Below are 23,283 nucleotides of genomic sequence, written 5' to 3' on the forward strand. Positions count from 1 at the left end.
AGTAAATATGGTCCTGTGATATTGAAAACTTTAATTAAGATTAAGAATAAATTTGAGTCTACCTTGAGCATCCAATGTTCTTGCTCAGCAGATATCTGTGAGTCCTGTACATTAGACATCAAGGGAGACAACAGTCTAGCTTATACCTAAAGAACTGACACCATTCTCAAAAATCTACTCTCTGCCACAAAAGTATGTGTTCCTGGTTTAAGCAAATTCTATGCTCAATACAAATCCATTGCAACTTATTTGAAAAAGGGTGAATTTGGAGAAGGCAAGCAGCCATATATCTGCAGTCTGTAGGGGACCGTGAGAAAGGGGGTGATGCTTCAAGTGTACTCTCTGTGTTTTCTGCAGCACCACTGGTGGCTGGAGACAAATATTTGGGACCTATAGTTCTTCTGCAGGTCTGTTGCTGGAGGATAAACTCCAGGGACGATTTCCTGGAGGAGTGCCTGGCCAAGCTGCAGAAACTATTCTCGGTTCTCACTATATAACTGATATACCATCATGAACTGCACACGGAACTGTCCCAAGGGACTGAATCCAGGTAAAGCTATTGCCCAAATCAAGAAAATTATGGCAGGGCCTCCCTGGTGGCGCAAGGGGCTAACTCTCAGCACTATGAAGCTATCCACAGCCACTACAGCACACGTTCCATCCCAGGCCAGGGAGGTGACCTACATGGTACAGCAGACAGCAGATCTCTCCTGCGTCACCCTGCTGCTCCCCTCAGCAGTGTATTTCAGTCAATCCACCTGTTCTGTTCCCCACTCTGTCTTTGGTGAATCCTCTCACTCCCTCCACTTCTGGCCTGTACCCACTTCTTGTATGCATAAATGAATAGATCTTTAAAAATGAAAGAAAATTATGGCAACCCATAAGAAGAAAGTTGCAATCTAACTGTTCCCATGCTTGGAGCTGAATGTAACGTATATTTATTCCTTTAAAGAAATGATCATTCCGGGTCTCCCCGGTGGCGCAGCGGTTGAGCGCTGGGTTGCGAAGCTGCCCGCGGCCTCTGAGGCGCCAGTTCAATCCCCGGCTGCACCCCGGCCACCGGAGTAGGGTCCCACATGGCGCGCAGACCTCTCCTGCCGCCCGCTGCTCCCCTCAGCAGTGTACTTCGGTTCTTCTGCCTGTTCTGCTCCCCGCTCTGGCTCTGGTGAATTCTCTCACCCTCCCGTGCTTCTGACTGTACCCAGTGCTTATATAAATAAATAAATAAATCTTAAAAAAAAAAAAAAAAAAGAAATGATCATTCCTTCAAAGATCTTGATTTTCCATGAATACAGCATGTATAATAAAAAATTTTAAGACATAGATATTATTTTACTTTTCTAACAATAACAACCATAAAACAGAGATTGAAGATTAAGGTGAAGCTGCATAGTTTCTAAAATGTTATAATTTCAAGGTGTCTTCATGAGATGACATCTTTAAACCCTCCTTGGTAATCCCTGACACACCGCCATGATGCCCAAGGAAGATCTGGCAACCTTTCTTTTTAAATTTATTTATTTATGCATACAAGAACAGAGGTAAAGGCCAGAGGTTGGGGTGTGAGAGGACTCACCAGAGACAGAGTAGGGAACAGAACAGGCAGATTGACTGAAATACACTGCTGAGGGGAGCTGTGAGTGAGACAGGAGAGGTCTGCTGTGTCATGTGGGTAGCTCCCTGGCCGGGCATCGAACTTGTGCTGCAGTGGCTGCAGATTGCTTCATAGGTTGCATCTTATCCCCTTGCGCCACCAGGGAAGCCCCAACTACTTTCTCAAGTTCATCCAACATTTTTTTTTTTTTTTGGCCAGGAACTGTGTACTTAATTGATGGTATAGGGCAAGGTAGAGCTCTTTTTTTTTTTTTAAGATTTATTTTTATTTATTTATACAAGCACTGGGTACAGTCAGAAGCGCAGAAGGGTGAGAGAATTCACCAGAGCCAGAGTGGGGAGCAGAGCAGGCAGAAGGACCGAGGTACACTGCTGAGGGGAGCAGCGGGTGGCAGGAGAGGTGTGTGCGCCATGTGGGACCCTCCTCTGGAGGCCACGGAGCAGCCGGGGATCGAACTGCAGAGGCTGCAGGCCGCTTCGCAACCCAGCGCTCAACCGCTGCGCCACAGGGAGGCCCCAAGGTAGAGCTCTTAAGCCCATCCTTTTCTCTAGGGGATCTAGAATGGAACTAAAACAAAGTTAGAATATATTCAGCATGTCAGATGAGAGGGGAAAGGATTCTCCAGCAATGAACGCCTCTCTCTTCCTCTGGTGCTCTTTTTGGGGCTAGTAACCAAGGTGTCTCTTATTCTTTGGAGGTCATGTAGACCATGAGGTCCACCACTATGTTCCTGTAGCCAAATTCACTGTCATACCAGGAGATGAGCTTGACAAAGTGGCTGTTGAAGGCAATGCTACCCCTAGCATCAAAGGTGGAGAAGTGGTTGTCACTGTTAAAAGCATGGGATGGTCAGTGGTGAAAGAATGCCCTCCATGGGCCCCCATAACAGCTGTCTCCCCATCTTCTTGATGTCAACGTCTTTGACAAATTTTTCCAGTTGACAGGTCAGATCCACAACCAACACGTTATGGGTGGGAACATGGAAAACTATGTCAGTGAACTTCCTTTTCAGTTCAGTAACAATCTTTCCCATAGCCTTGACAGCACCAGTAGAAGTAGGGACTGGTGGAACAAGAGGTTAAGTCGTAGCACTATGAAGGTATCTGTAGCCACTGCAACACTGAATGATTTCCATGCCTGCCTGGCTGGCCTGGGAGCTAACCCACAGGCACAGCAAACCTCTCCTGTCTTACCCGCTGCTCCCCTCAGCAGTGTATTTCAGTCAATCTGCCTGTTCTGCTCCCCACTCTGATGGATCCTCTCAGCCCCCACACCTCTGGCCTGTACCCCAGGTCTTATATGCATAAATAAATAAATCTTAAAAAAATAATTTGTAATCATGTAAATAATTTCCATGTCTCTTTTATAATAAACTAATGACTGTGAACTAATGACATCTAGTGTTTTTAAAATTTAGTTTCACTGTACTTATATAAACAAATAAAATAAAAATATATAAATAAGAATAAATAAGCAAATATTCTATATTATATAAGGAGTAAATTACATATGTCTCCAAAGTTTTTGAAATTTATATGGCATCTGTGATATATGATGCCTATTCCTCTACCGTTGCAAAACCTTCCTAACTGGCTTCCTTACAGTCAGATCTGTCAGTGTCTGCCTTCCCAATCAGTGCATTCATTTCTCCAAGATTATTTTTTGAAAACATAGCTGTCATCAGCTTCTTATTATCCACTGCATTAAGTCTAAACTTGTTAGGCCCAGATTAATACAGTTCATGATATAACCTTGATCTACATCCCTAATGTTTGTCAATAAGCTGTCATTCATTTTGATGGGAAGTCATGGAGAGAAAATCAAAGCTAGGTAAACTGGGTATTTTTTGTTTTTTAAATGAGTTTAAAGACATCCTTATTTATGTGTAGTCTGTGCATGCATGCGTGTGTGTGTATGTGTGTGTGTGTGTGTGTGCAGGGTGCCTTGGCCCATATTTAGCCATGTCAAAGACAGTTCAATTCTTCCTTCCCTGATGACCACTGACAATGAGGCTTATCTTTTCTCTGCATTCCCACTTTTTACTTGTGTATTACATTTATTTTCTGTTAGGGTCACATTCATCCATGAAATAATAAATTCTTTGCAGGAAGGGATTAGTTTCTTGTCACTTCTTTAGCTTTTGTTAGATAATCTAAAAGTAAAGGACAGAGAAAGGATTAATCTTCACATGTATCCATGATGAGTTGTGAGTTATCAGTTATTCAGTGTCAAATGACACATCCAATGAACAAAACAGGTAACTCCTACCTTCATTCTAGTGGTGGGGGAAATGACAATAAGCACTTTATATGTAATATAAATTTCATATGTAACATGTTTATAAAAACTGATAAGCACAATGGAAAATTAAAATTAAAGCAGAGAAAAAAGCAAATGGTAATTTACAATATCATAACCAGGGAAGATTTCCCTGAGAAGTTGACATTTGTGTAAAGACCTGAGCGAGGAGAGAGAAGGAGGCAGTTTTATGCCATATATAAAGGAAAAACAGTACAGACAGGAGGAACAGCATGTGTAAGGTCCCTGAGGGGGCGCATACCCAATTTTTATGAGAAGCAACAAAGAAGCCAGTGTGACTGAGGGTGTCCTAGGAGTTGAGACCAGCCATATAGTATGAAAGCAGTAGAACATTGTAAGAATTTTCCTAAGCAATATGGGAAGTTAGGGAAGGGTTTTGGAATGAGAAGTGATAAGATTTGTTTTAGGTTTTATTTATTTATTTTAAGATTTGTATTCACTAGAGACAGAATGGGGGGCAAAACAGGCAGATCTACTGAAATACACTGCTAAGGAGAGCAGTGGGTGAAACAGGTGCAGTCTGCTAGACCATGTGGGTTAGCAGCAATCAAACCCAGGCTATGGTAGGGGACGTGGGTGGGCCTTCAAGGTGGTAGCAATGAGACTTAATTCCTAAGCCACCAGGGAGGCCCTGCTTTAGTTTTTTTTTAATTTTTTTAAGACTTATTTATTTATGCATACAGGAGCTAGGGCACAGGCCAGAGGTGTTGGTGGGGGGAGGGGGTGAGAGGATTCACCAGAGGCAGAGTGGGGAACAGAACAGGCAGACTGACTGAAATACACTGCTGAGGGTAGGAGCAGTGGGCTAGGCAGGAGAGGTCTTCTGCGCTATGTGGGTATCTTCCTGACTGGCCTAGGATGGAACTTGTGCTGCAGAGGCTGCAGACAGCTTCATAGCTTGTGTCTTAACTCCTTGCACCATCAGGGAGGCCCTGTTTTAGGTTTAAAAGGATTGCTTTGACTGCCATGTTAGCCTAGGGATGTCATACCCCATGCAGGGAGCAAGAGAAAGTGGGGAGACTAATTAGGAAATAACTCAAGGTTTATGCACTGAGGGAGGATAGAATTGCTACTTAATGAAATGAGAGATGGCTGTAGGAGTAGCATGTTTATGAAGAAAGAGGAGTAATTTAGTTTTGGATGTGATAAATAGGCACGATTAGATACACAGGTGAAGATACTGATTTATATTTATAGTTGGGGAGTGGGCTAGAGATTGGGAGTCATCAGCATATGAACTGTATTTAAAACTATGAGGGTGAACTGTGGAGAGCTGTGTGGAGATTTCTGGACCTACTAAACATAGAGCTTCCATATGATCCAGCAATTCCACTCCTAGGTATTTACCCAAAGGACACAGAAACATCAATTCCAAAGAACACCTGCACCCCTATGTTTATAGCAGCACTGTTTACAATAGCTAAGCTTTGGAAACAACCCAAATGCCCAAAAATAGATGACTGGATCAAGAAGATGTGGTACATATATACCATGGAATATTACTCAGCATTCAAAAAAGATAAACACATGCAATTTGCAGCAACATGGATGGCGCTGGAAGGGATCATGCTCAGCGAAATAAGCCAAAAAGAAAAAGAAAAATACCGGATGGTCTCACTCATAGCAGGAATCTAGAAAACTTAAATAAGGGACCAGGAAAATGAATAACTATAAGAAAGTGAAATTCAAAATCAACAAAAAACTATGAACCAGAGACAATTTTAGGGGGCGGGGGCGGGAGGGGAGGGATTGGGGTCAGAATGGGGGGGCTGCAATTGTATGGGGAATATAACAATAAAATTTATAAAAAAAAAAAAAAAAATAAATAAAACTATGAGGGTGAGTGAGATCTCAGGGAATGAGTGTAATTATAGAAGAGGAGAGACCCACAGACAGAGCCCAGCCACACCATAACATTTATTGGTTGGTTGGTTTAGTAGTAACTAGCTTTGTAGATGAAGAAGAAATAATTGGATGTTTAAATCAGTAGACTTGTCAATTATCATTTATATCAACTTTCTTTCCATCCTTGATAATGGATTGAATTTTGGAGTTGGGGACTGTTAAATGATTAATTAAACCTGCGTGGTACACTTTATTAGGGATAGAAGCACAAGAGAAGAGATGTACTAATACAGACTATACGACAGTAGGAAAATAAATGTTAGCCTTAGGAACTGGGTAACTTTGCTGGTTATGTAATATGAAAATATAGATTTATTTCTCTTTTACATAAAAATTTAGGTAGCTCATTTTTTATGGGGACAAAATATACATAACACATAATTGACCATTTTAATTACTATTTTTTAAAGATTTATTTATTTATGCATACAGGAGCTGGGGTACAGGCCAAAGGTGTGGGGGATGAGAGAACTCACCAGAGACAGAGTGGGGAACAGAACAGGCAAATCTACTGAACTACACTGCTGAGGAGGGCAGCGGGCGAGACAGGAGAGGTCTGCTGTGCCTTGTGGGTTGCTCCCTGGCTGGCTGGAGATCGAACTCATGCTGCAGAGGTTGCGTCTTAACTGGTTGTGCCACCAGGGAGGCCCCCAAAGATTTATTTATTTATGCATACAAGAGCTGGGGTGCAGGCCAGAGGAGCCGGTGTGTGTGTGTGTGTGTGTGTGGTTCCACCAGAAACACAGTGGGGAGCAGAACAGGCAGATGTACTGAAATACACTGCTGAGGGGAGCAGCAGGTGAGACAGGAGAAGTCTGCTCCCGCCATGAGGGTCACCTCCCTGGTCAGGGATTGAACTCATGCTGCAGTGGCTGTGGATAGCTTCACAGTGCTGCAACCCAACCCCTTGTGCCACCAGGGAGGCCCCTTAATTATTTTTAAATGAACACTTAGTGGCATTGATTATGTTCACAATGTGCAACCATTCCCACTTCAAGGAGGTTGTGATTCTTCACATTAGACATGCAAAATATAAGTAATGGTATTTCTATATGGGTCTGTATTTTCTGATTAGGAATTAAAAGTTGAAAAGATGGGGCCTCCCTGGTGGCGCAGCAGTTGAGTGCTGGGTTGCCAAGATGCCCGCAGCCTCTGCAGCACTGGTTCTATTCCCGGCTGCTCCCCAGCCACCAGAGGAGGGTCCCACATGGCGCGCAGACCTCTCCTGCCTCCCTCTGCTCCCCTCAGCAGTGTACTTCGGTCCTTCTGCCTGCTCTGTTCCCTGCTCTGGCTCTGGTGAATTCTCTCACCCTCCCGTTCTTCTGACTGTACCCAGTGCTTGTATAAATAAATAAATTAAATAAATCTTTAAAAAAAAAAAGAATAAAGGGCTGAAACTGGTGGAGAGTATAGCTCAACGAAATTTGAAAACTGTGCATGAATTTAGAAAGGACTGACAAGGCATAAGTATTTGTGCAATTTGTAGCATCCCAAAGAAGAACCAGTGCTCACAGTATTTCTTTGGCAGAGTTGGTAGGGCTGGAGTGGAGGCCTAGCTGGAAGTTAGGAAGAGCAGAAGCTAAGGTTCAGTGAAAAACTCTAGGAAGCTACAGTTGGTTTGGTGAGAGACGGCACAATTTCAAGGGTTCCTGGAAAGAGCGAGGAGCCAAAGGCTGGTTTTGGAAAGGGTTCATTTTAGAAAAGCCAAAAAACAGCCCAAATGGGCAGTTATTATAGGTCAGCAAACAGAGGCTGGCTTTCTGAGGCGGATTTTTTTTTTTTAAAGATTTATTTATTTATTTATTTATACAAGAACTGGGGTACAGGCCAGATGCACGGGAGAGGGAGAGGATTCACCAGATACAGTTGGGAGCAGAACAGGCAGATCTACTGAAATACACCGCTGAGGGGAGCAGTGGGTGAGACAGGAGAGGTCTGCTGCACCATGTGGGACACTTGCAGGCGGCCGGAATCCAACTGGTGCTTCAGAGGCTGCGGACAGCTTCACAGCACTGCGCTCAATGGCCTGTGTCACCAGGGGAGACCCTGTTTTTGTTTTTTTCCCCCAATATTTATTAATTTATACAAGATCCGAGCGAGGTACAGACCAGATGTGCGGGAGGGTGAGTGGATTCACCAGAGAGCAGGGAGCAAAACAAGCAGACCGATTGAAATACACTGCTGAGGGGAGCAGCAGGTGAGACAGGAGAGGTCTGCCGAGCCATGTGGGTATCTCACCGGCCCGCCAGGACCGAGCCCACGCTGCAGAAGCTGCAGACAGCATCACAGGGCTGCGCCTAACCGCCTGCGCCACCAGGGAGGCCCTCTGAGGTGGATTTGGTGGGACCGTCTCGCAGATCAAGTTTCCCGTCTCCTGTGTGAACACAGGCCAGAATATCGAGGAAGACTGTCGGGTAAAACAGGATAAAGGAGGCGTCGGCCAGGGGACAACCGCGTGGGCCGGACGCAGGCCCCGCCCCCGGATTACGCCATCAGACGGCGCCGCGCCCGGGTTGTTATTCCGCCGGGCTGGCCTGGCGCGGCGGCCCGTGCTCTGTCTGCGCCGCTTGGGCCATGGCCTCTGCCGGTAGTTTGTAAATTACCAATCGAAGGTCCCGACGCGTCCGGCGTCCCAATGGCGGCGTCTGCGACGGCGGCTCTGGCAGCGGCCGATCCCCCTCCCGCGATGCCGCAGGCGGCGGGAGCCGGAGGACCCACCGCCCGTCGAGACTTCCATTGGCTGCGCTCCTTCCTGGCCGGAGGTGGGTGTCCTCCGAGGGGACCCGGAATGCGGGGCGGCAGGGGCAGGATCCCGGGCAGGTGGGGTGGCTTGGGGCCGCGATGACATCCTTGGACACCGACTGCTTCAGTGTCCTGCCAGATGTTTGTTCAGACCGGCTGTGATCTCTTCGTGGTGATCACTTATGACACCAGAGTGACAGCAGAGGCCTGGGGAGGAAGGGCCTCGGACTTTAGGGAGAGCACTGAGGAGGAGGAAGGGCCGAACCTGGCACTGTTTTTCACGGTTGGATGCCAGGGAAAAGAGAATACCTTACAAAGACCCCAGGATTTCAGTGAAACATGCTGTGCTCCCCGTTCTGTTATAAAGGCCATTGATGACCTAGCATACAATTGGATTTTACTGTTTTCTTAAAAAGAAAACAAATATTAGAGGTCTGCTTTTTAAAGATGACTGGGAAGTTGTTTAAAACTGTCCACAACCAAAAGTAGGTTCAGTGATTTTAGTAAACTGCCTCAAGTTACTTGAAAGGTGCCACCCTAACTATTGTGTGTGTGTGTGTGTGTGTGTGTGTGTGTGTGTGTTTGTGTAGGGGGGAGCAGAAGGTTCATATTGTCTCTCAGAAGTTTCCTCTGTTTTCTCATAAGAAGGTATTTCAATCTCTGCTCTTTCTTAATTGGTTGTTTGAGTTGTCATCACTTAATTAAGCCTGGGAATTTAAAAAATTCCACATTATTAGGACTCATAGAAAGATAGTATCTGTAGGCTGTAGTAGTATAACAATTTAATTATTTTGGTCTTCAGATAAAAAAGGGCCATTCAATTATACAAAGGAATATTTGAGTGCCTGCTACTTGCTTCATACATATTAAGAACAAAACAAAGATCCTGGAGTTTACACTGGTTGTAAGTTATATGAAGAAATAAATTAAAAGGTGATTAAATGCATTGGGAAGAAAAAAGGACAGTGCGGCAAGGAAGTGGAGCATCTGAGTAGGTGCAGTGTTAAATAGGATAATGGTAAGTATCAGTGAGAAGATGACACTTTAGCAGACTTGAAGAAGTGAGGCAGTTTAACAAGTTTACCTCTAAGCAAGAGCATTTGACGTGAAAAAAAGAGTTAAAACTAAGACTTCAAAACAGGAGAGGGACACATGTGTTCAAAGAACAGCCTTGAGATCTATGTAGCTAGAGCCTAGCAGTGTTGATGAGAAAAGAAGGCTGAGGAGCAAAAGGGGACAGGAAATGAAGGATCTTGCAAACTATTGTAAAGATCACGTTTTTTACAAATATTGAGTCATCCTGTGATATATCTGAAAAGTAATAGAATCTTATATATGTCAAATTTCCTCAGTTTAAATAATAACATACCTGGAGTGAAGTGGGGAGCCATTCATGTCTTGAGTAGAGAAGTGATATGATGTAGCATGTTTCAAAAGCATCACTTTGACTACTCTGTTGAGAATATCTGTAAGGGTGTGAATATGGAAGCAAGGAGACCAATTTGCTGTTTATTGCAGTAATTCAGGCGATAGATAATGATGGCTTGGGTTAGAGTAGTAGCCAGGGAGGCAGTGAAAAAATAGGATTTTTCTAACAGATTAAAGATGATGAGTTAAGGAAGAGAAATCTCAGGTAACTCATTTTGACCTGAGCAGCTGAAAGAATAAAGTGGTCATTGAAGTAGGAAGACTGTAGTTGGACCAACTTTCATGATGATTGTAGGGGGAGATCAAGTATTCAGTTTCAGACATGTTGTATTTTGTAGTTTGACTGGACATTGGAGTGGAGTCTTCATAACATGCAGGTGAGGCTCGCAACCAAGATTCTTCATATAGTGAACATTTGTATGTTATGTGATCTAGTAGTTCCACTCCTAGGTAAATACCAACCTACATATTTCTGTCCTGTCTATGATATTCCTAATAGTCCCAAATAGAAGCAACCCATGCAAACTAGAAGCATGCCCATCAATGCTAGAAAGTATAGCTAAAATGTTGTGCAAGCATATCATGAGGACTGTGATTAAGGATTATGGGTGTGTTGGTTTTGAGTGTGGTGTGGTAACATCTGAAGAGATATGAATCTATACCTCTGAATCACATACAGTATTGTATACCAACATTGCCTAATAAAATAAATGCAATTAAAAAAATCATGCCATGAACTACTGTGCAACACTGAAAATGAATAAATTTCTCCCACATGCAACGGTGGATGAATCCCACAAGCATAATGTTGAGCAGAAGAAGCCAGACTTAGAAGAATGCATATGGGATGGTTTTATTTCTATAAAGTTTAGTCAAAATTGAGTCCATGTTGTTAGAAGACTGATTGGTTATTCCTGAGGAGGAGAAGCAGATATATAGTAATTTGGGGAGTGTAGGAGGACTTCTAGGAGGCTGGTGATGTTTCATTTCCTGATTCAGATGGTCCTTACGTAGGTATATTCATTAAGTGGCATACTTAAAATTTGTGCTTTTTTTCTCTATACATCTTACACTTTGCTCTGCATAGTCTTCCAAAAGGAAGAAAGAAATTAGAGAGAGTGAGTCCTGGAAACTTTACAGAGGGATCTTGATTAAATTGTAGATTTTTTTAGGAGCTTGCATAGTTTTTGGTTGGTTTTTGCATAGTTTTTTTGTTTTGTTTTATTTATTTTTATTCACTGGATCACCAATTTATTACAGAGGGTATAACTCAGGAGCAACCAGATGGAAGAGATGCATAGGGCAAGATATGGGGAAAGGGCATGAAGCTTCCATGCTCTCTCCTTGCACACCACTCTCTCTAAATCTTCATGTGTTCACCAACCTGGAAGCTTTGTTTTTATTTTATTTTATTTTTTAAAAAGATTTATTTATTTATGCATACAGGAGCTGAGACACAGACCAGAGATGTGGGGCGGGGGTGGGGGCAGATGAGAGGATTCACCAGAGGCAGAGTGGGGAACAGAACAGGAAGACTGACTGAGGGGTGCAGCGGGCAAGCCAGGAGAGGTCCACTGCACCATGTGGGTTGCTCCCTGGCCAGCCAGGGATCGAACTCATGCTGCAGAGGCTGCGGATTGCTTCATAGTGCGGTGCTCAACCCCCTGCGCCACCAGGGACGCCCTCTCTTTTTATTTTATTTTATTTTTTTTATTTTTTATTTTTTTAAAGATTTATTTATTTATTTATACAAGCACTGGGTACAGTCAGAAGCGCGGGAGGGTGAGAGGATTCACCAGAGCCAGAGCGGGGAGCAGAAAAGGCAGACAGATGGAGGACACTGCTGAGGGGAGCAGTGGGCACAGCCCGAGAGGTCTGCCGCGCCATGTGGGACCCTCGCCGGCAGCCGGGGATCGAACTGGCGCTGCAGAGGCTGCGGGCAGCTTCGCAGCCCAGTGCTCAACCACTGCGCCACCAGGGGAGGCCCTCTTTTTATTTTAAAGGCTGGTTTATTAATGTAAATTTGTGTGCAGTAAAAATCATCTTGCTTAGGTTTTACCGTTAGATGAATTTTGACAAACATGTATAAGGACCAACACAATCAAAATATAGCATAGTTCCATCACTCCATAATATTTCCACTTCCCGGGGCCTCCCTGGTGGTGCAGGCGGTTGAGCACCATATTGTGAAGCTGTCTGCAGCCTCTGTAGTGCGGTTCGATCCTGGCCAGCCAGGATCAGCAGCGTATTTCAGTCAGTCTGCCTGTTCTGTTCCCTGCTCTGTCTCTGGTGAATCCTCTCACCCTCCCGTACATCTGGCTTGTACCCAGGTTCTTGTATTTAAAAAAAAAAAAAAATTTCCACTTACCTTTATAGTCATTGTTCTGTTTTCCTATCTCTGGCAACTAGTGATCTGTTTTCTTTTGCTGGAGTCTTATCTTGTTCACAATGGTATGTAAATTAATCATACAGTATGTATTCTTTTGAGTCTTCACTTCCCTTCACTTAACAAAATGCAATTAAGATTCATCCATGTTGCATGTATCAGTATTGTGTTTCTTTTATTACTGAATAGCATTCCATTGTATGGACTTACCAGTTTCATCTATGGGTGAAAATTTGCTTACTTTTCTAGCTTTTGGCTAGGAAAAGTTGCAAGTAGGTTTTTATGTGGATATGTATTTTTGTTTTTCTTGAATAATACCTAGGAATGGGGCTGCTGAATTTTAAAAGTATCATGTTTAACTTTATAAAAATTTCTCAAACTTTTTTTTAAAAAAAGATTTATTTTATTTATTTATACAAGAACTGGGGTCTAGGCTAGAGGCGCGGGGTGGGGGTGGTGTGTGAGAGGATTCACTAAAAACAGAGTGGGGAGCAGAACAGGCGGATCCACTGATATACACTGCTGAGGGGAGCAGAGGGTGAGACTGGAGAGGTCTGCTGTGCCTTGTGGGTTAGCTTTCTAGCCGGGGATCAGAACTCAGGCTACAGTGGCTGGGGATAGTTTGACAGCACTGAAATTTTAACCCCTGCACCACCAGGGAGGCCCCTGTCAAACTGTTTCTTAAAGTGTCTGTTCCATTATGTATTCCCACTACCTTGTTAGCACGTGGTATTGTCAGGGTTTGGGTGTGGGCCTGTGTGTGATAGGGGTGTGTGTGTGTGTGTGTGCGCGCGTGTGCACACCCACATGCGCTAGTTGTGTTCCATTTCAATAGGTGTTTTAATGGTATCTAATTGTGGTTTTAATTTGTGTTTCCCTGATGACTAATAACGCTGAGCACCTTTTCATATTCATATTGACTTTTTTTTTTAAAGATTTATTTATTTATGCATACAAGAGCTGGGGTACATGCCGGATATGTGGGAGGTGGGGAGGGCCGTGAGAGGATTCACCAGAGATAGAGTGGGGAACAGAACAGACAGACTGATCGAAATATACTGCTGAGGGGAGCAGTGGGAGAGGCAGGAGAGGTCTGCTATGCCATGTGAGTAGCTCCCTGGCCACCCCGGGGGATCGAACTCGTGCTGCAGAGGCTGTGGATTGCTTCATAGTGCGGTGCTTAACCCCTTGTGCCACCAAGGAGGTCCCATATTGACGATTTGTGTCTCTCCTTTGGTAGAGTACTTCTTTAGATTTTTGGAAAGTGTGTATAACTTTGAAGATTATTTAGGAGTTACTTAAACTTTCTGTGTTTTGGTTTCCTATCTTTATTTTATTTATGCATACAAGTACTGGGGTGTAGGCCAGAGGTGCAGGGGTGAGAGGATTCACCAGAGACAGAGTGGGGAGCAGAACAGCCTTATCTGAAATACACTGCTGAAGGGAGCAGCGGGTGGGACAGGAAAGGTGGGACAGAATTTCACCACATGGGTTAGCTCTCTGGTGGGGAACTTGCTGCAGTGGTTGGTGATAGCTTGATAGCCCTGAGACTTTAATCCCTGTGCCACAGGGAAGGCCCTCATTTCCCTATCTTTAAAATGGAAACTAAGAGTACCTATTTCAGAAGGTTGTAATGATTTACATGAGATAGTACTTGTAAAAACCTTGGCACAGTGACTGTAATTAAGTCTCTTAGCCTATTACCTGCTAGAAATTTGATTAACAGTGATCTTGGCATGTATCTTAACTTCAGTTGCTCAAAAGGAAGATATGTCTACTTGTTCAACTCAGTGGACATTGTGATGATTAATTGAGCTACAAAGTAATATGACATACAAGTTAAAATATTATTTAAAAAACTGCTTATTGAGCACATTGTAAACAATTCATTAATTCTAATAACCAAGAAGATAATATAACAGAGTATTCTGAAGTCAGATACACCCAAATGCAAATTATTTTTAGTTTATCCTCATTTTGGGGTAGCCATGACTGTTACTTATGCTGGATAAGAGAAGCTTGATAGGGCCTCCCTAGTGGCACAAGGGGTTAAGTCTCTTCAATATAAAGCTATTGGCAGCCACTGCAGCTCAATCTGTATCCCCCAGCCAGGGAGCTGACCCACATGGCGCAGCAGACCTCTTCTGTCTTGCCCGCTGTTCCCCTCAGCAGTGTGTTTCAGTCTGCCTGCTCTGCTCCCCACTCTTTCTCTGGTGAGTCCTCTCACCCCTCCCCCCTACATTTCTGGCCTGTACCCCGGCTCTTGTATGCATAAATAAATCTTTAAAAAAAATAGAAACTTGATACAGAAATATAGACGTTAATATGTGGATTTCATGGATATGGAAAAGCTTCTGTAAGTGGATTTAATATTTAGATACAAATATGGAAAAGCTTCCATAAGTGGATTTAATATTTGGGTATAAATATGCATTTAATTTTTGGATTTTTAACATTAGTTTCATCCTGAGTCATTAAGTAAATGTGTCGAACGATTTTTGTCTTACATTTAAAAAACTGTAAAGTAAGACTACATTCATTTATCCATATTTATTGAGTGCCTTTTGGGTGTCAGGCCCTGTGTTAGTCTTTGTTCTGCAATAGTGAAGGAGACCCACAAAATGCTTGTTCCCTCTACCTTCTGTAACGAATATGCAAAGGTAAAGAGTTTAATGTAATGATTAAAAAAGAAAACGCAAAAAATTTTTATTCACCCTTTTATAGTTATAACTCATTGAGCTATTAATAATAATAATAATTATAACTCAATGAGTTATAATAATAATTCATTATAGTAAAAATATTTACTATTGTAAAATACTTTACAATAGTGTTTTAGTCTGTTTTGCCTGCTACAGCAAAAAATGTCATCATCTAGAGAACTAATAAATAATAAATATTTATTTATAATAATTCTGGGAGCTGGAAAGTCTGTGATCATGAAATCAACAGATTTGGTGTCTGATGAGGGCCTGCTTCCTCGCTGAAGGCACTTTTTTTGCTGTGTTTTCAGTGGAAGGAAGGAATAGTGGAAGGAATAATGGAAGGAATCAGGGATCTCTTTGGCACCTCTTTTATTTATTTTTTTTAAGACTTTATTTTTGTGTGGAGCTGGGGTGCAAGCCAGATGGATGGGTGGGGGTTGGTGAGAGGATTCACTAAACACAGAGTGGGGAGCAGAACAGACAGATCTACTGAAATACACTGCTAAGGGGAGCAGTGTGCAAAACAGGAGAGGTCTGCTGAGGCATGTGAGTTAGCTCACTGGCCAGGGATTGAACTCAGGCTGTCATGGTGGTCCTTCATGATGGTAGGGCTGATTCTTTTTTTTTTTTTTTTTTTTTTAATTTATTTATTTTTTTTTTTTATAGAGGCATGTTTTTCATTTATTTATTTGTTTTGTTTTTGTTTTTGTTTATACATGCACTGGGTACAGTCAGAAGCGCGGGAGGGTGAGAGAATTCACCAGAGCCAGAGTGAGGAGCAGAGCAGGCAGAAGGACCGAGGTACACTGCTGAGGGGAGCAGCGGGCGGCAGGAGAGGTCTGCGCGCCATGTGGGACCCTCCTTCAGTGGCCGGGGAGCAGCCGGGGATGGAACTGGCGCTGCAGAGGCTGCAGGCAGCTTCGCAACCCAGCGCTCAACCGCTGCGGGTAGGGCTGATTCTTAACCCCTAGGCCACCAGGGAGGCCCTGGCATCTCTTTTATAAGGGTGCTAAACCCATTCATAAGGGCTTGGCCCTCATGACCTAAACATCGAAAGTTAGTTTTTAACATATGAATTTTGGAGAGACACAAAGAGTGTATAGCAAGAAGTCTTTATATATTTAAATATTAGTGCCTTAAAAAGCATACCAGGCAATTTACTGTCATCCACATGTCTGTACCAGGCAATTTACTGTCATCCACATGTCTGCACAGTGGCATATGGTAGGGATGAATGTAATTACTGAGTGTATAAATGAGTTACTGGATTTTTGAGGGTAAAAGTTGATTGGTTTTAATTAATTAATTAATTTATATTTTTATATATTTATTTATTTATTTATTTATTTATACAAGCACTGGGTATAGTCAGAAGCTCCAGAGGGTGAGCGAATTCACCAGAGCCAGAGGGGAGAGCAGAGCAGTCAGACTGACGAAGTACACTGCTGAGGGGAGCAGCGGGCGACAGGAGAGGTCTGCGTGCCATCTGGGACCCTCGCCCTGTGGCTGGGGATTGAACCTGCACTGCAGAGGCGGTGGGCAGCTTCACAAGCCAGTGCTTAACCACTGCGGTTGAAATTGCGTTTCATTAAAACAAGTTGATTGTTTTAATGAAAGTCATGTAGTAGAAGTTACTTCAAACAGAGCCTTAGAGTTGGGTAAATACTTTCAAATGTGTTTCCATGCCACATTTAGCAAGATTCCCAGATTCAAAAGGTATTAGGGGGCAGTTACACTCTTTAAGCTTAATTTTAAGTCTGACATGCTCAGTTTTTAAGTTAGAGGGCATGGGGGCCAATCATCTGCATATGCCGCTGCTGGGCATGGAGACCAAATTAGAAATCAGAGGGTATGCTGACTGAACAAATAATGATTTCCATCTGGAAAAAAATGGCATGTAATTTATTCCTGACCTTTTAATAAATTTTTAGGTATTGCTGGATGCTGTGCCAAAACAACAGTTGCTCCTTTGGATCGAGTAAAGGTTTTATTACAAGCTCATAATCACCATTACAAACATTTAGGTGAGTTAATGAATGCTAAAGATAAAAATGAATGACAGGATTATCCAGTTATGAATTATAATGGAAAGAGGACACAAGGGAATTCAAATTTGTGGGCAGATTTTATAAGGGATATATCTCTTAATTATTTTAATCTTTTCATTTGCAATAATGGTTATATATTATCATTTTAGGGTACTGTTTTAGGGTATCTAAAACAAAATCTTGGAAACAATGAAGTAAGAACTAATTGTTTATTGGGATTAACAAGTAATATTCTTTACAGACATAACAGCTCTGAATGAATTGAATGAATTTTTTTTTTTTTCTGTGGGACCCTCGCCACCGGCCAGGGAACGAACCGGCGCTGCAGAGGCTGCCGGCAGCCTCGCAGCCCAGCGCTCAACCGCTGCACCACCAGGCGAGGCCTTGAATGATTTTTTTTTAAATCCATTTTGTGATGGCATTAAGGTTTATTCTTTTAAACACTTAATAATCCTTCTGGAAATGTTAGGATACACAGAATACTATGCAGTTATGATATGTGGATAAGCTTGCATTGCTAAAAATATATCAAGCCTTTAGTTGTGTCTTAGGTACATAAAAATCAGCCATTTAGTTATTGCAGACACTCTAATAAAATACCTGATTGATGGGAATAAAGGTTTTTGACAGTTTTTTTGGAGGGCATTTTGGTAATATGCCCGAAAAGTCTGTAAAAGACACATACTCTTTGGCCTTGCAATTTTAGTTGTAGGAAGGTATTTTAAGGAAGTAATTGGACATATGTTCCAAGATGTATCTACAAGGAGCAAAGCATCAATTATGTTGGTAAAAGATAAATTAACATTTGAAAGCTATATGTTTTAAAGCTATATGTGTTATTTCAGTAAAATTTTTTTAGAAATTATAAAATTTTTAAAAAGAAAACAAAAAATAATTAAGCAACCAAAATGGTCAATAATAGGAAATTGGCCAAGTTAATTATTACTTATTTATATTACAGACAACTTTTTAATTTAAAAAAGTTATAATAAAAGAATATTACAGACTACTTTTTAATTTAAAAAGTTATAATAAAAGAATATTAAGTAGGAACAATTTTATAATGTATTAGTTAATGAAAGAAATATTAGAAAACGGTTAAATCATGTTGCTTTTTTAATAAACATGGTTAGGCAAAAGGCTGGAAGGACAAACATTAACATTATATGATTTATTTTTAGTTGTGGGATTATAGGAAATTTTTTTCCTCTAAGCTAATTTGTATCACATGTCGTGTGTGTATATGTGTGTGTGTATATATATATATAATTTCAATTAGAGGGTAAAGGATTTAAAGGGGAAAAAAATGAAACAATGTGGACAGTGACCAAGAAAGAAATTAGGTCAAGGCAACTAATTCATACCACCCCGTTATTTTATAGCTTTATGCTTCAGTAAATAGGAATGATGTGTGCTGTGTACCAGCTAAGCAGCCTCAGTGTATAAGAAAGATGTTCAACAGAGTGAATCAGAATCAATTATTTTTCCAGTTGAGTTTATTTAAATGTGATTTTTCTCAAAGGAATGGATATTTGTTATTTAGTATGGATATTTATGTTACATACTCTTGTTCATCATTTTCTTGTTAATATTTTTAACATTATAAAAAGTCTATTCTTAAAATTGAAAGGAAAAAAAGGCTACTGTTTCTGCCAACAATGAATTCTCTATCTTCACAGTGTACTGCTCATGTATAGATAGAATCAGGTCTTTGAACTTATTGAGAGATTATATAAAATTGGAAAGGGAATGATTTTCTTTCGTTGTCTAGATTGAGGGTGGAAAGGAGATGAATTATATTACCCAATATCTTAGGGTTTTTTACAATGACCCAACAGATGAATGTCTGAGCAAGATTGTTTCATTCCTTTAACTTCCTCCCCCATACTGATGTATGTTGTTTTGTTTCCTGATTTGTAATCGTGAAATTACATATTCACATTAGATTTCACGCTCTATAGGACTACATGCCATGGGTTACAGTCTACCATACAAGGCATGCAAAGTTTGAAATGGAATTCCTACTGTAATATATGGAGCTGTGTGTATTTATAATATACAAGCCAAAAAAGAAAAAAGTATTAGTGATTTTTTATTATAGTTTTAAAATGTTTTTGAGCATCTTATTATAGGCATTTTTTAATATGCATAAGATAGTTTTTATTTATTTATTTTTAAAGATTTATTTATTTATGCATACAAGAATTGGGGTACAGGCCAGAGGTGTGGCCGGTGAGAGGATTCACCAAAGACAGAATGGGGAACAGAACCAGCAGATTGACTGAAATATACTGCTGAGGGGAGCAGTGGGCAAATCAGGAGAGGTCTGCTGTGCCATGTGGGTAGCTCCCTGGCCTGGGATCGAACTCCTGCTGCAGTGGCTATGGATAGCTTCATAGGTTGCGTCTTAACTCCTTGTGCCACCAGGGAGGCCCATAAGATAGTTTTTAAACATGATTTTTTTCATAGTCAAATTAAAGATGATGAAGACAAGCTATTGAATTTCTTTAGCCTCTTTTTAAAAATGTGTGCTGTTACTTCCAGGGTATCAAAGTTATTTCTTATTATGGATCAAAATTATTATAGCCTACAAATATTAAATCATTATCACTTGAAAGTAGTATAATGTTAAATGTCAATTATATCTCAAGAAATGTTTTTATATTATGGAGGGCAAATGAAAAGGAAGGAGTTAATTAGAATTTCTCCTTTGACCGCCATTTAGCTTTTTACATTATATGTGATGTAAAAAGAGGTAGATGAAACAGAATAAGATTTAAAAATACTCTTAATTTTTTGCTTTTACTTTTTATTTTTGAATGCATAAAATTTTCCTAAGTTCATAATTCAGAATGTACAAAAGCAATCATCTTTCTTTCTCTTATTCCCTTCTTGGAATCAAGCAAACATTTTTGCAAGTTTCTTCTGTTTCCTTTCAGAGCTAATATATACATACACAAACATATGCTTATATTTTATCAAATGTTAATTCCTTTCAATCCTAACTTGATTTTAAAATGTCAAGATATAGAGAAGGATTTAAGTAACACACAAGCTTGATGTAACAGGTACACAGGGGACTTTATACACTACAAGGAATACATATTCCTCTTAAAGATGCTGGTAACATTTACAAAAATTGTTCCAGTGTTATAACATAAAGAAAATTTCAGTTCATTTCCCAAAGTAAAAATAATTCAGATTATATGTTGAAGGAGAAAATAGAGTATAATTATCTGAATGGATATTTTAAAGCTGTTTGAAAATACTTAACATCCATTCTTTCTCTCTTGTCTTTGTTATTTTGTTTTAAGAGAGTTTTTTTTCTAAAATGCATATGATCAGATATAGCCTTTTAACAGAATTTGAGAATTCTTTGATTTTTAATAGAGGAATTTACATCATTGAGAATTTTTAGTGAACATTGATCACCATCTTATTTTTTTTTCTGTTTATTGTCCTTTTTGTTGTCCTGTCCTTTCCAGCCCCTATTCTTCATCTCCTGGATTTCCTCTTTTGAAAATACTATATCTCACCTTTACTACTGCTTTTGTTAGTGTGCAGACTGAGGGGTATCCCAGATTCCTCTTCCCCAACCTACTCTTTAAATGGGTTCTGCCATTGAAGTCTTCATACAGATAAAGCATAATTTAGTGTGAAAGAACTTTAATAGGATAGTGTGCATAGAGAGAGAAGAGAAGATGATAATTTTCCAATAATACACCCAAAGTTAACCATCCCCTTGTAGGTAAATGCCCAGCCAAGCAAGGTTGGCTCAGAGTAGGGCTGCTGAGGTCTAAGAGCTTGCCACAAGTCTAAAGCACCTTTTGGCAGGGAACCATAGGAAAGGGCGGAAGGAGCCAGGCAAGTCTGGGATGAAAGTTGCAAAATCAGATGACAAATCAAGGTAATGACTGTCATTGTCAACCTCCCTCAGGGCCTACATATCTTCCAAATGTCTCTACGTTGTCTCTATTCCACCTGTCTCCCCCTTTGTGCCCCAAGTCCCTGGTGCAATTCTGAGGTCACATGTCTGTTCCATGTCTTTCCCAGTCTTCCTCCTGTCTTTTCCCAGTCTTCTTCCACTGCTCTTGTTTTTCAACTCTACCCCTCATTACATGGGGCAGGCAACGTGGTACCTGCCCTTTTTATAGCGATCATACTCTGAAACACTTTCTCTTAAATATTTGTAATTATCAAAGAATTTTAAAGAATAGTAAAAAATATGTATGTAAACGCACACAGTGCTTCAGAAATAAATATTATCAGTACAATTGAAACCTCTTCTGAACTACTCTCTCATTATGAGCCTTTCCTGCTAAGTAGCCATTGTTCTAAATTTGGTTACCCTTACACATTGAGTCAAATTAAACAGGACATAATCTTTACCCCCTCCTAAAGCAAGAGGATATATTTAATAGAATTATTTTGGAGGAATATGTATTTAATTTTATTGTTCATTTAACTTGGGAGAATTTTACATTATCCATTGCATTACACACACGAATTCTTTCTAATTAGAAAAGAGCCTTTTCAAACTTTTTTGTTTGAAAAGTTTAGAAGGGAATCTGAATTTGAATAGTTTCATAATGAGAGTAGTGATAAGTTTATGAGAAGTCTTGCACTACAAATAGGAATGATGATTGGTACTACTGGAACTAATAAACATCAATATATGGGATCATAAGTGAGGGCTTTGTTTATCTTTTTTTTTTTTTTTTAAAAGATTTATTTATACAAGCACTGGGTACAGTCAGAAGCGCAGGAAGGTGAGAATTCACCAGAGCCAGAGCTGGGAGCAGAGCAGGCAGAAGGACAGAAGTACACTGCTGAGGGGAGCAGCGGGCGGCAGGAGAGCTCTGCGCACCATGCGGGACCCTCCTCTGGTGGCCAGGGAGCAGCTGGGGATCAGCAGGCTGCGGGCAGCTTCTCAACCCAGCGCTCAACCACTGTGCCACCGGGGAGGCCCTTTGTTTTTCTTTATTCCTAATTAAAATATCCTAATAATGAAATTATTGAAATTGAAATAGATTTAACAGGTAGTTTTTTGTTTCTTCTATTTAGTCTCCTTATGTTAATAAACTACACTTGTATCTGAGTCACTTTGGGAAAACTGCCTTCATCCTCCTAGGCAGAGTCAAATATCTTTATCTATAGTGCAGCCTCTGGACCTTGAATATATATCTGCTGTTAGTATTTTTTAGATTACTATAATTTAATATAATTTGCAATAATTAATAAATATAATTTGCAGCTGTTCTTTCTATAATGCTTTATATTTTTATATGAGGTATGTTTATATAATTTGGACATGTGATGCATTTTTAAGTAGATTTAAGTGCATAGAAATTAATATTCTTATAATTCTCAAGCAGTATTATATGATGACTGATGGCTTTGTAATCTTTATGATTGTCATGGAAATTTGGATTTAGGTAGTTTTCTCTGTTTTAATAGTATTTTTCTTCTAAAAATCTTTCTTAACTAGGAGTATTTTCTACATTATGTGCTGTTCCCCAAAAGGAGGGATACCTTGGATTGTACAAAGGGAATGGTGCAATGATGATTCGAATCTTTCCCTATGGTGCAATCCAGTTTATGGCGTTTGAACATTATAAAACGGTACTTGAAATTTTCTCTTGTTTTCCTCTTTTGTTGCCCTTGAATATTAGGCTTAGTGGACAAGGATTTGGTTTTCCCCTTCAGGTTACTTTGGATGTTTGGATAAAGTAATGCCTTTTTGAGGGATTAAGACTATAAATTGATTGTAGAACCATCTGTAACAGAATTGTTAGTCGTTTTTGAGTAAATTGTTTATGTTCACACTGATGAGGAAGAGCCAAAACATCTTTCAAGTAGATAATATGTCCATAAAATATTAATAGCTTCTTATTGTGGTTTTTGCTTCTCACTATAGGAGAGGTACCTGTGGCTTTGGGTTTTATTATTAAATCATATAGTAAAACCATATTGTGAACATCTGTTTTTGAGTGATGCTATAAGTTAACAGCTTTTCCAATCCTACTCATTGATTAAGTTTCTCTTTTCTGGCTGACTGAGAGTTTATGCTCCCAAATATCTTAATGCAGAAAATGTTGAGTAAAAGTTCACAGGGTATCGTAAAATGACAAGTAA

At 40.5% G+C, this 23,283-nt stretch overlaps 1 protein-coding gene and 1 pseudogene across 1 annotated transcript in view; both read left to right on the plus strand.

Annotated features, from left to right (window-relative positions):
- On the plus strand, window positions 1-2,524 carry LOC119234637 (succinate dehydrogenase [ubiquinone] iron-sulfur subunit, mitochondrial-like; annotated as a pseudogene).
- Window positions 2,525-8,372: 5,848 nt separating this feature from the next.
- The window catches only part of SLC25A16 (solute carrier family 25 member 16), a 36,211-nt gene continuing 21,300 nt past the window's right edge, over window positions 8,373-23,283 (plus strand). The window contains exons 1-3 of the mRNA XM_037496433.2: window positions 8,373-8,601; window positions 17,032-17,124; window positions 22,637-22,770. Coding sequence (XP_037352330.1) covers window positions 8,475-8,601; window positions 17,032-17,124; window positions 22,637-22,770 — 354 coding nt within the window. The 5' untranslated portion in view covers window positions 8,373-8,474. The remainder of the gene's footprint in view (window positions 8,602-17,031; window positions 17,125-22,636; window positions 22,771-23,283) is intronic.

This window comes from Talpa occidentalis, unplaced genomic scaffold, assembly GCF_014898055.3.
Source record: "Talpa occidentalis isolate TD23 unplaced genomic scaffold, MPIMG_talOcc4v2.1 talOcc4.8, whole genome shotgun sequence".
NCBI lineage: Eukaryota > Metazoa > Chordata > Mammalia > Eulipotyphla > Talpidae > Talpa > Talpa occidentalis.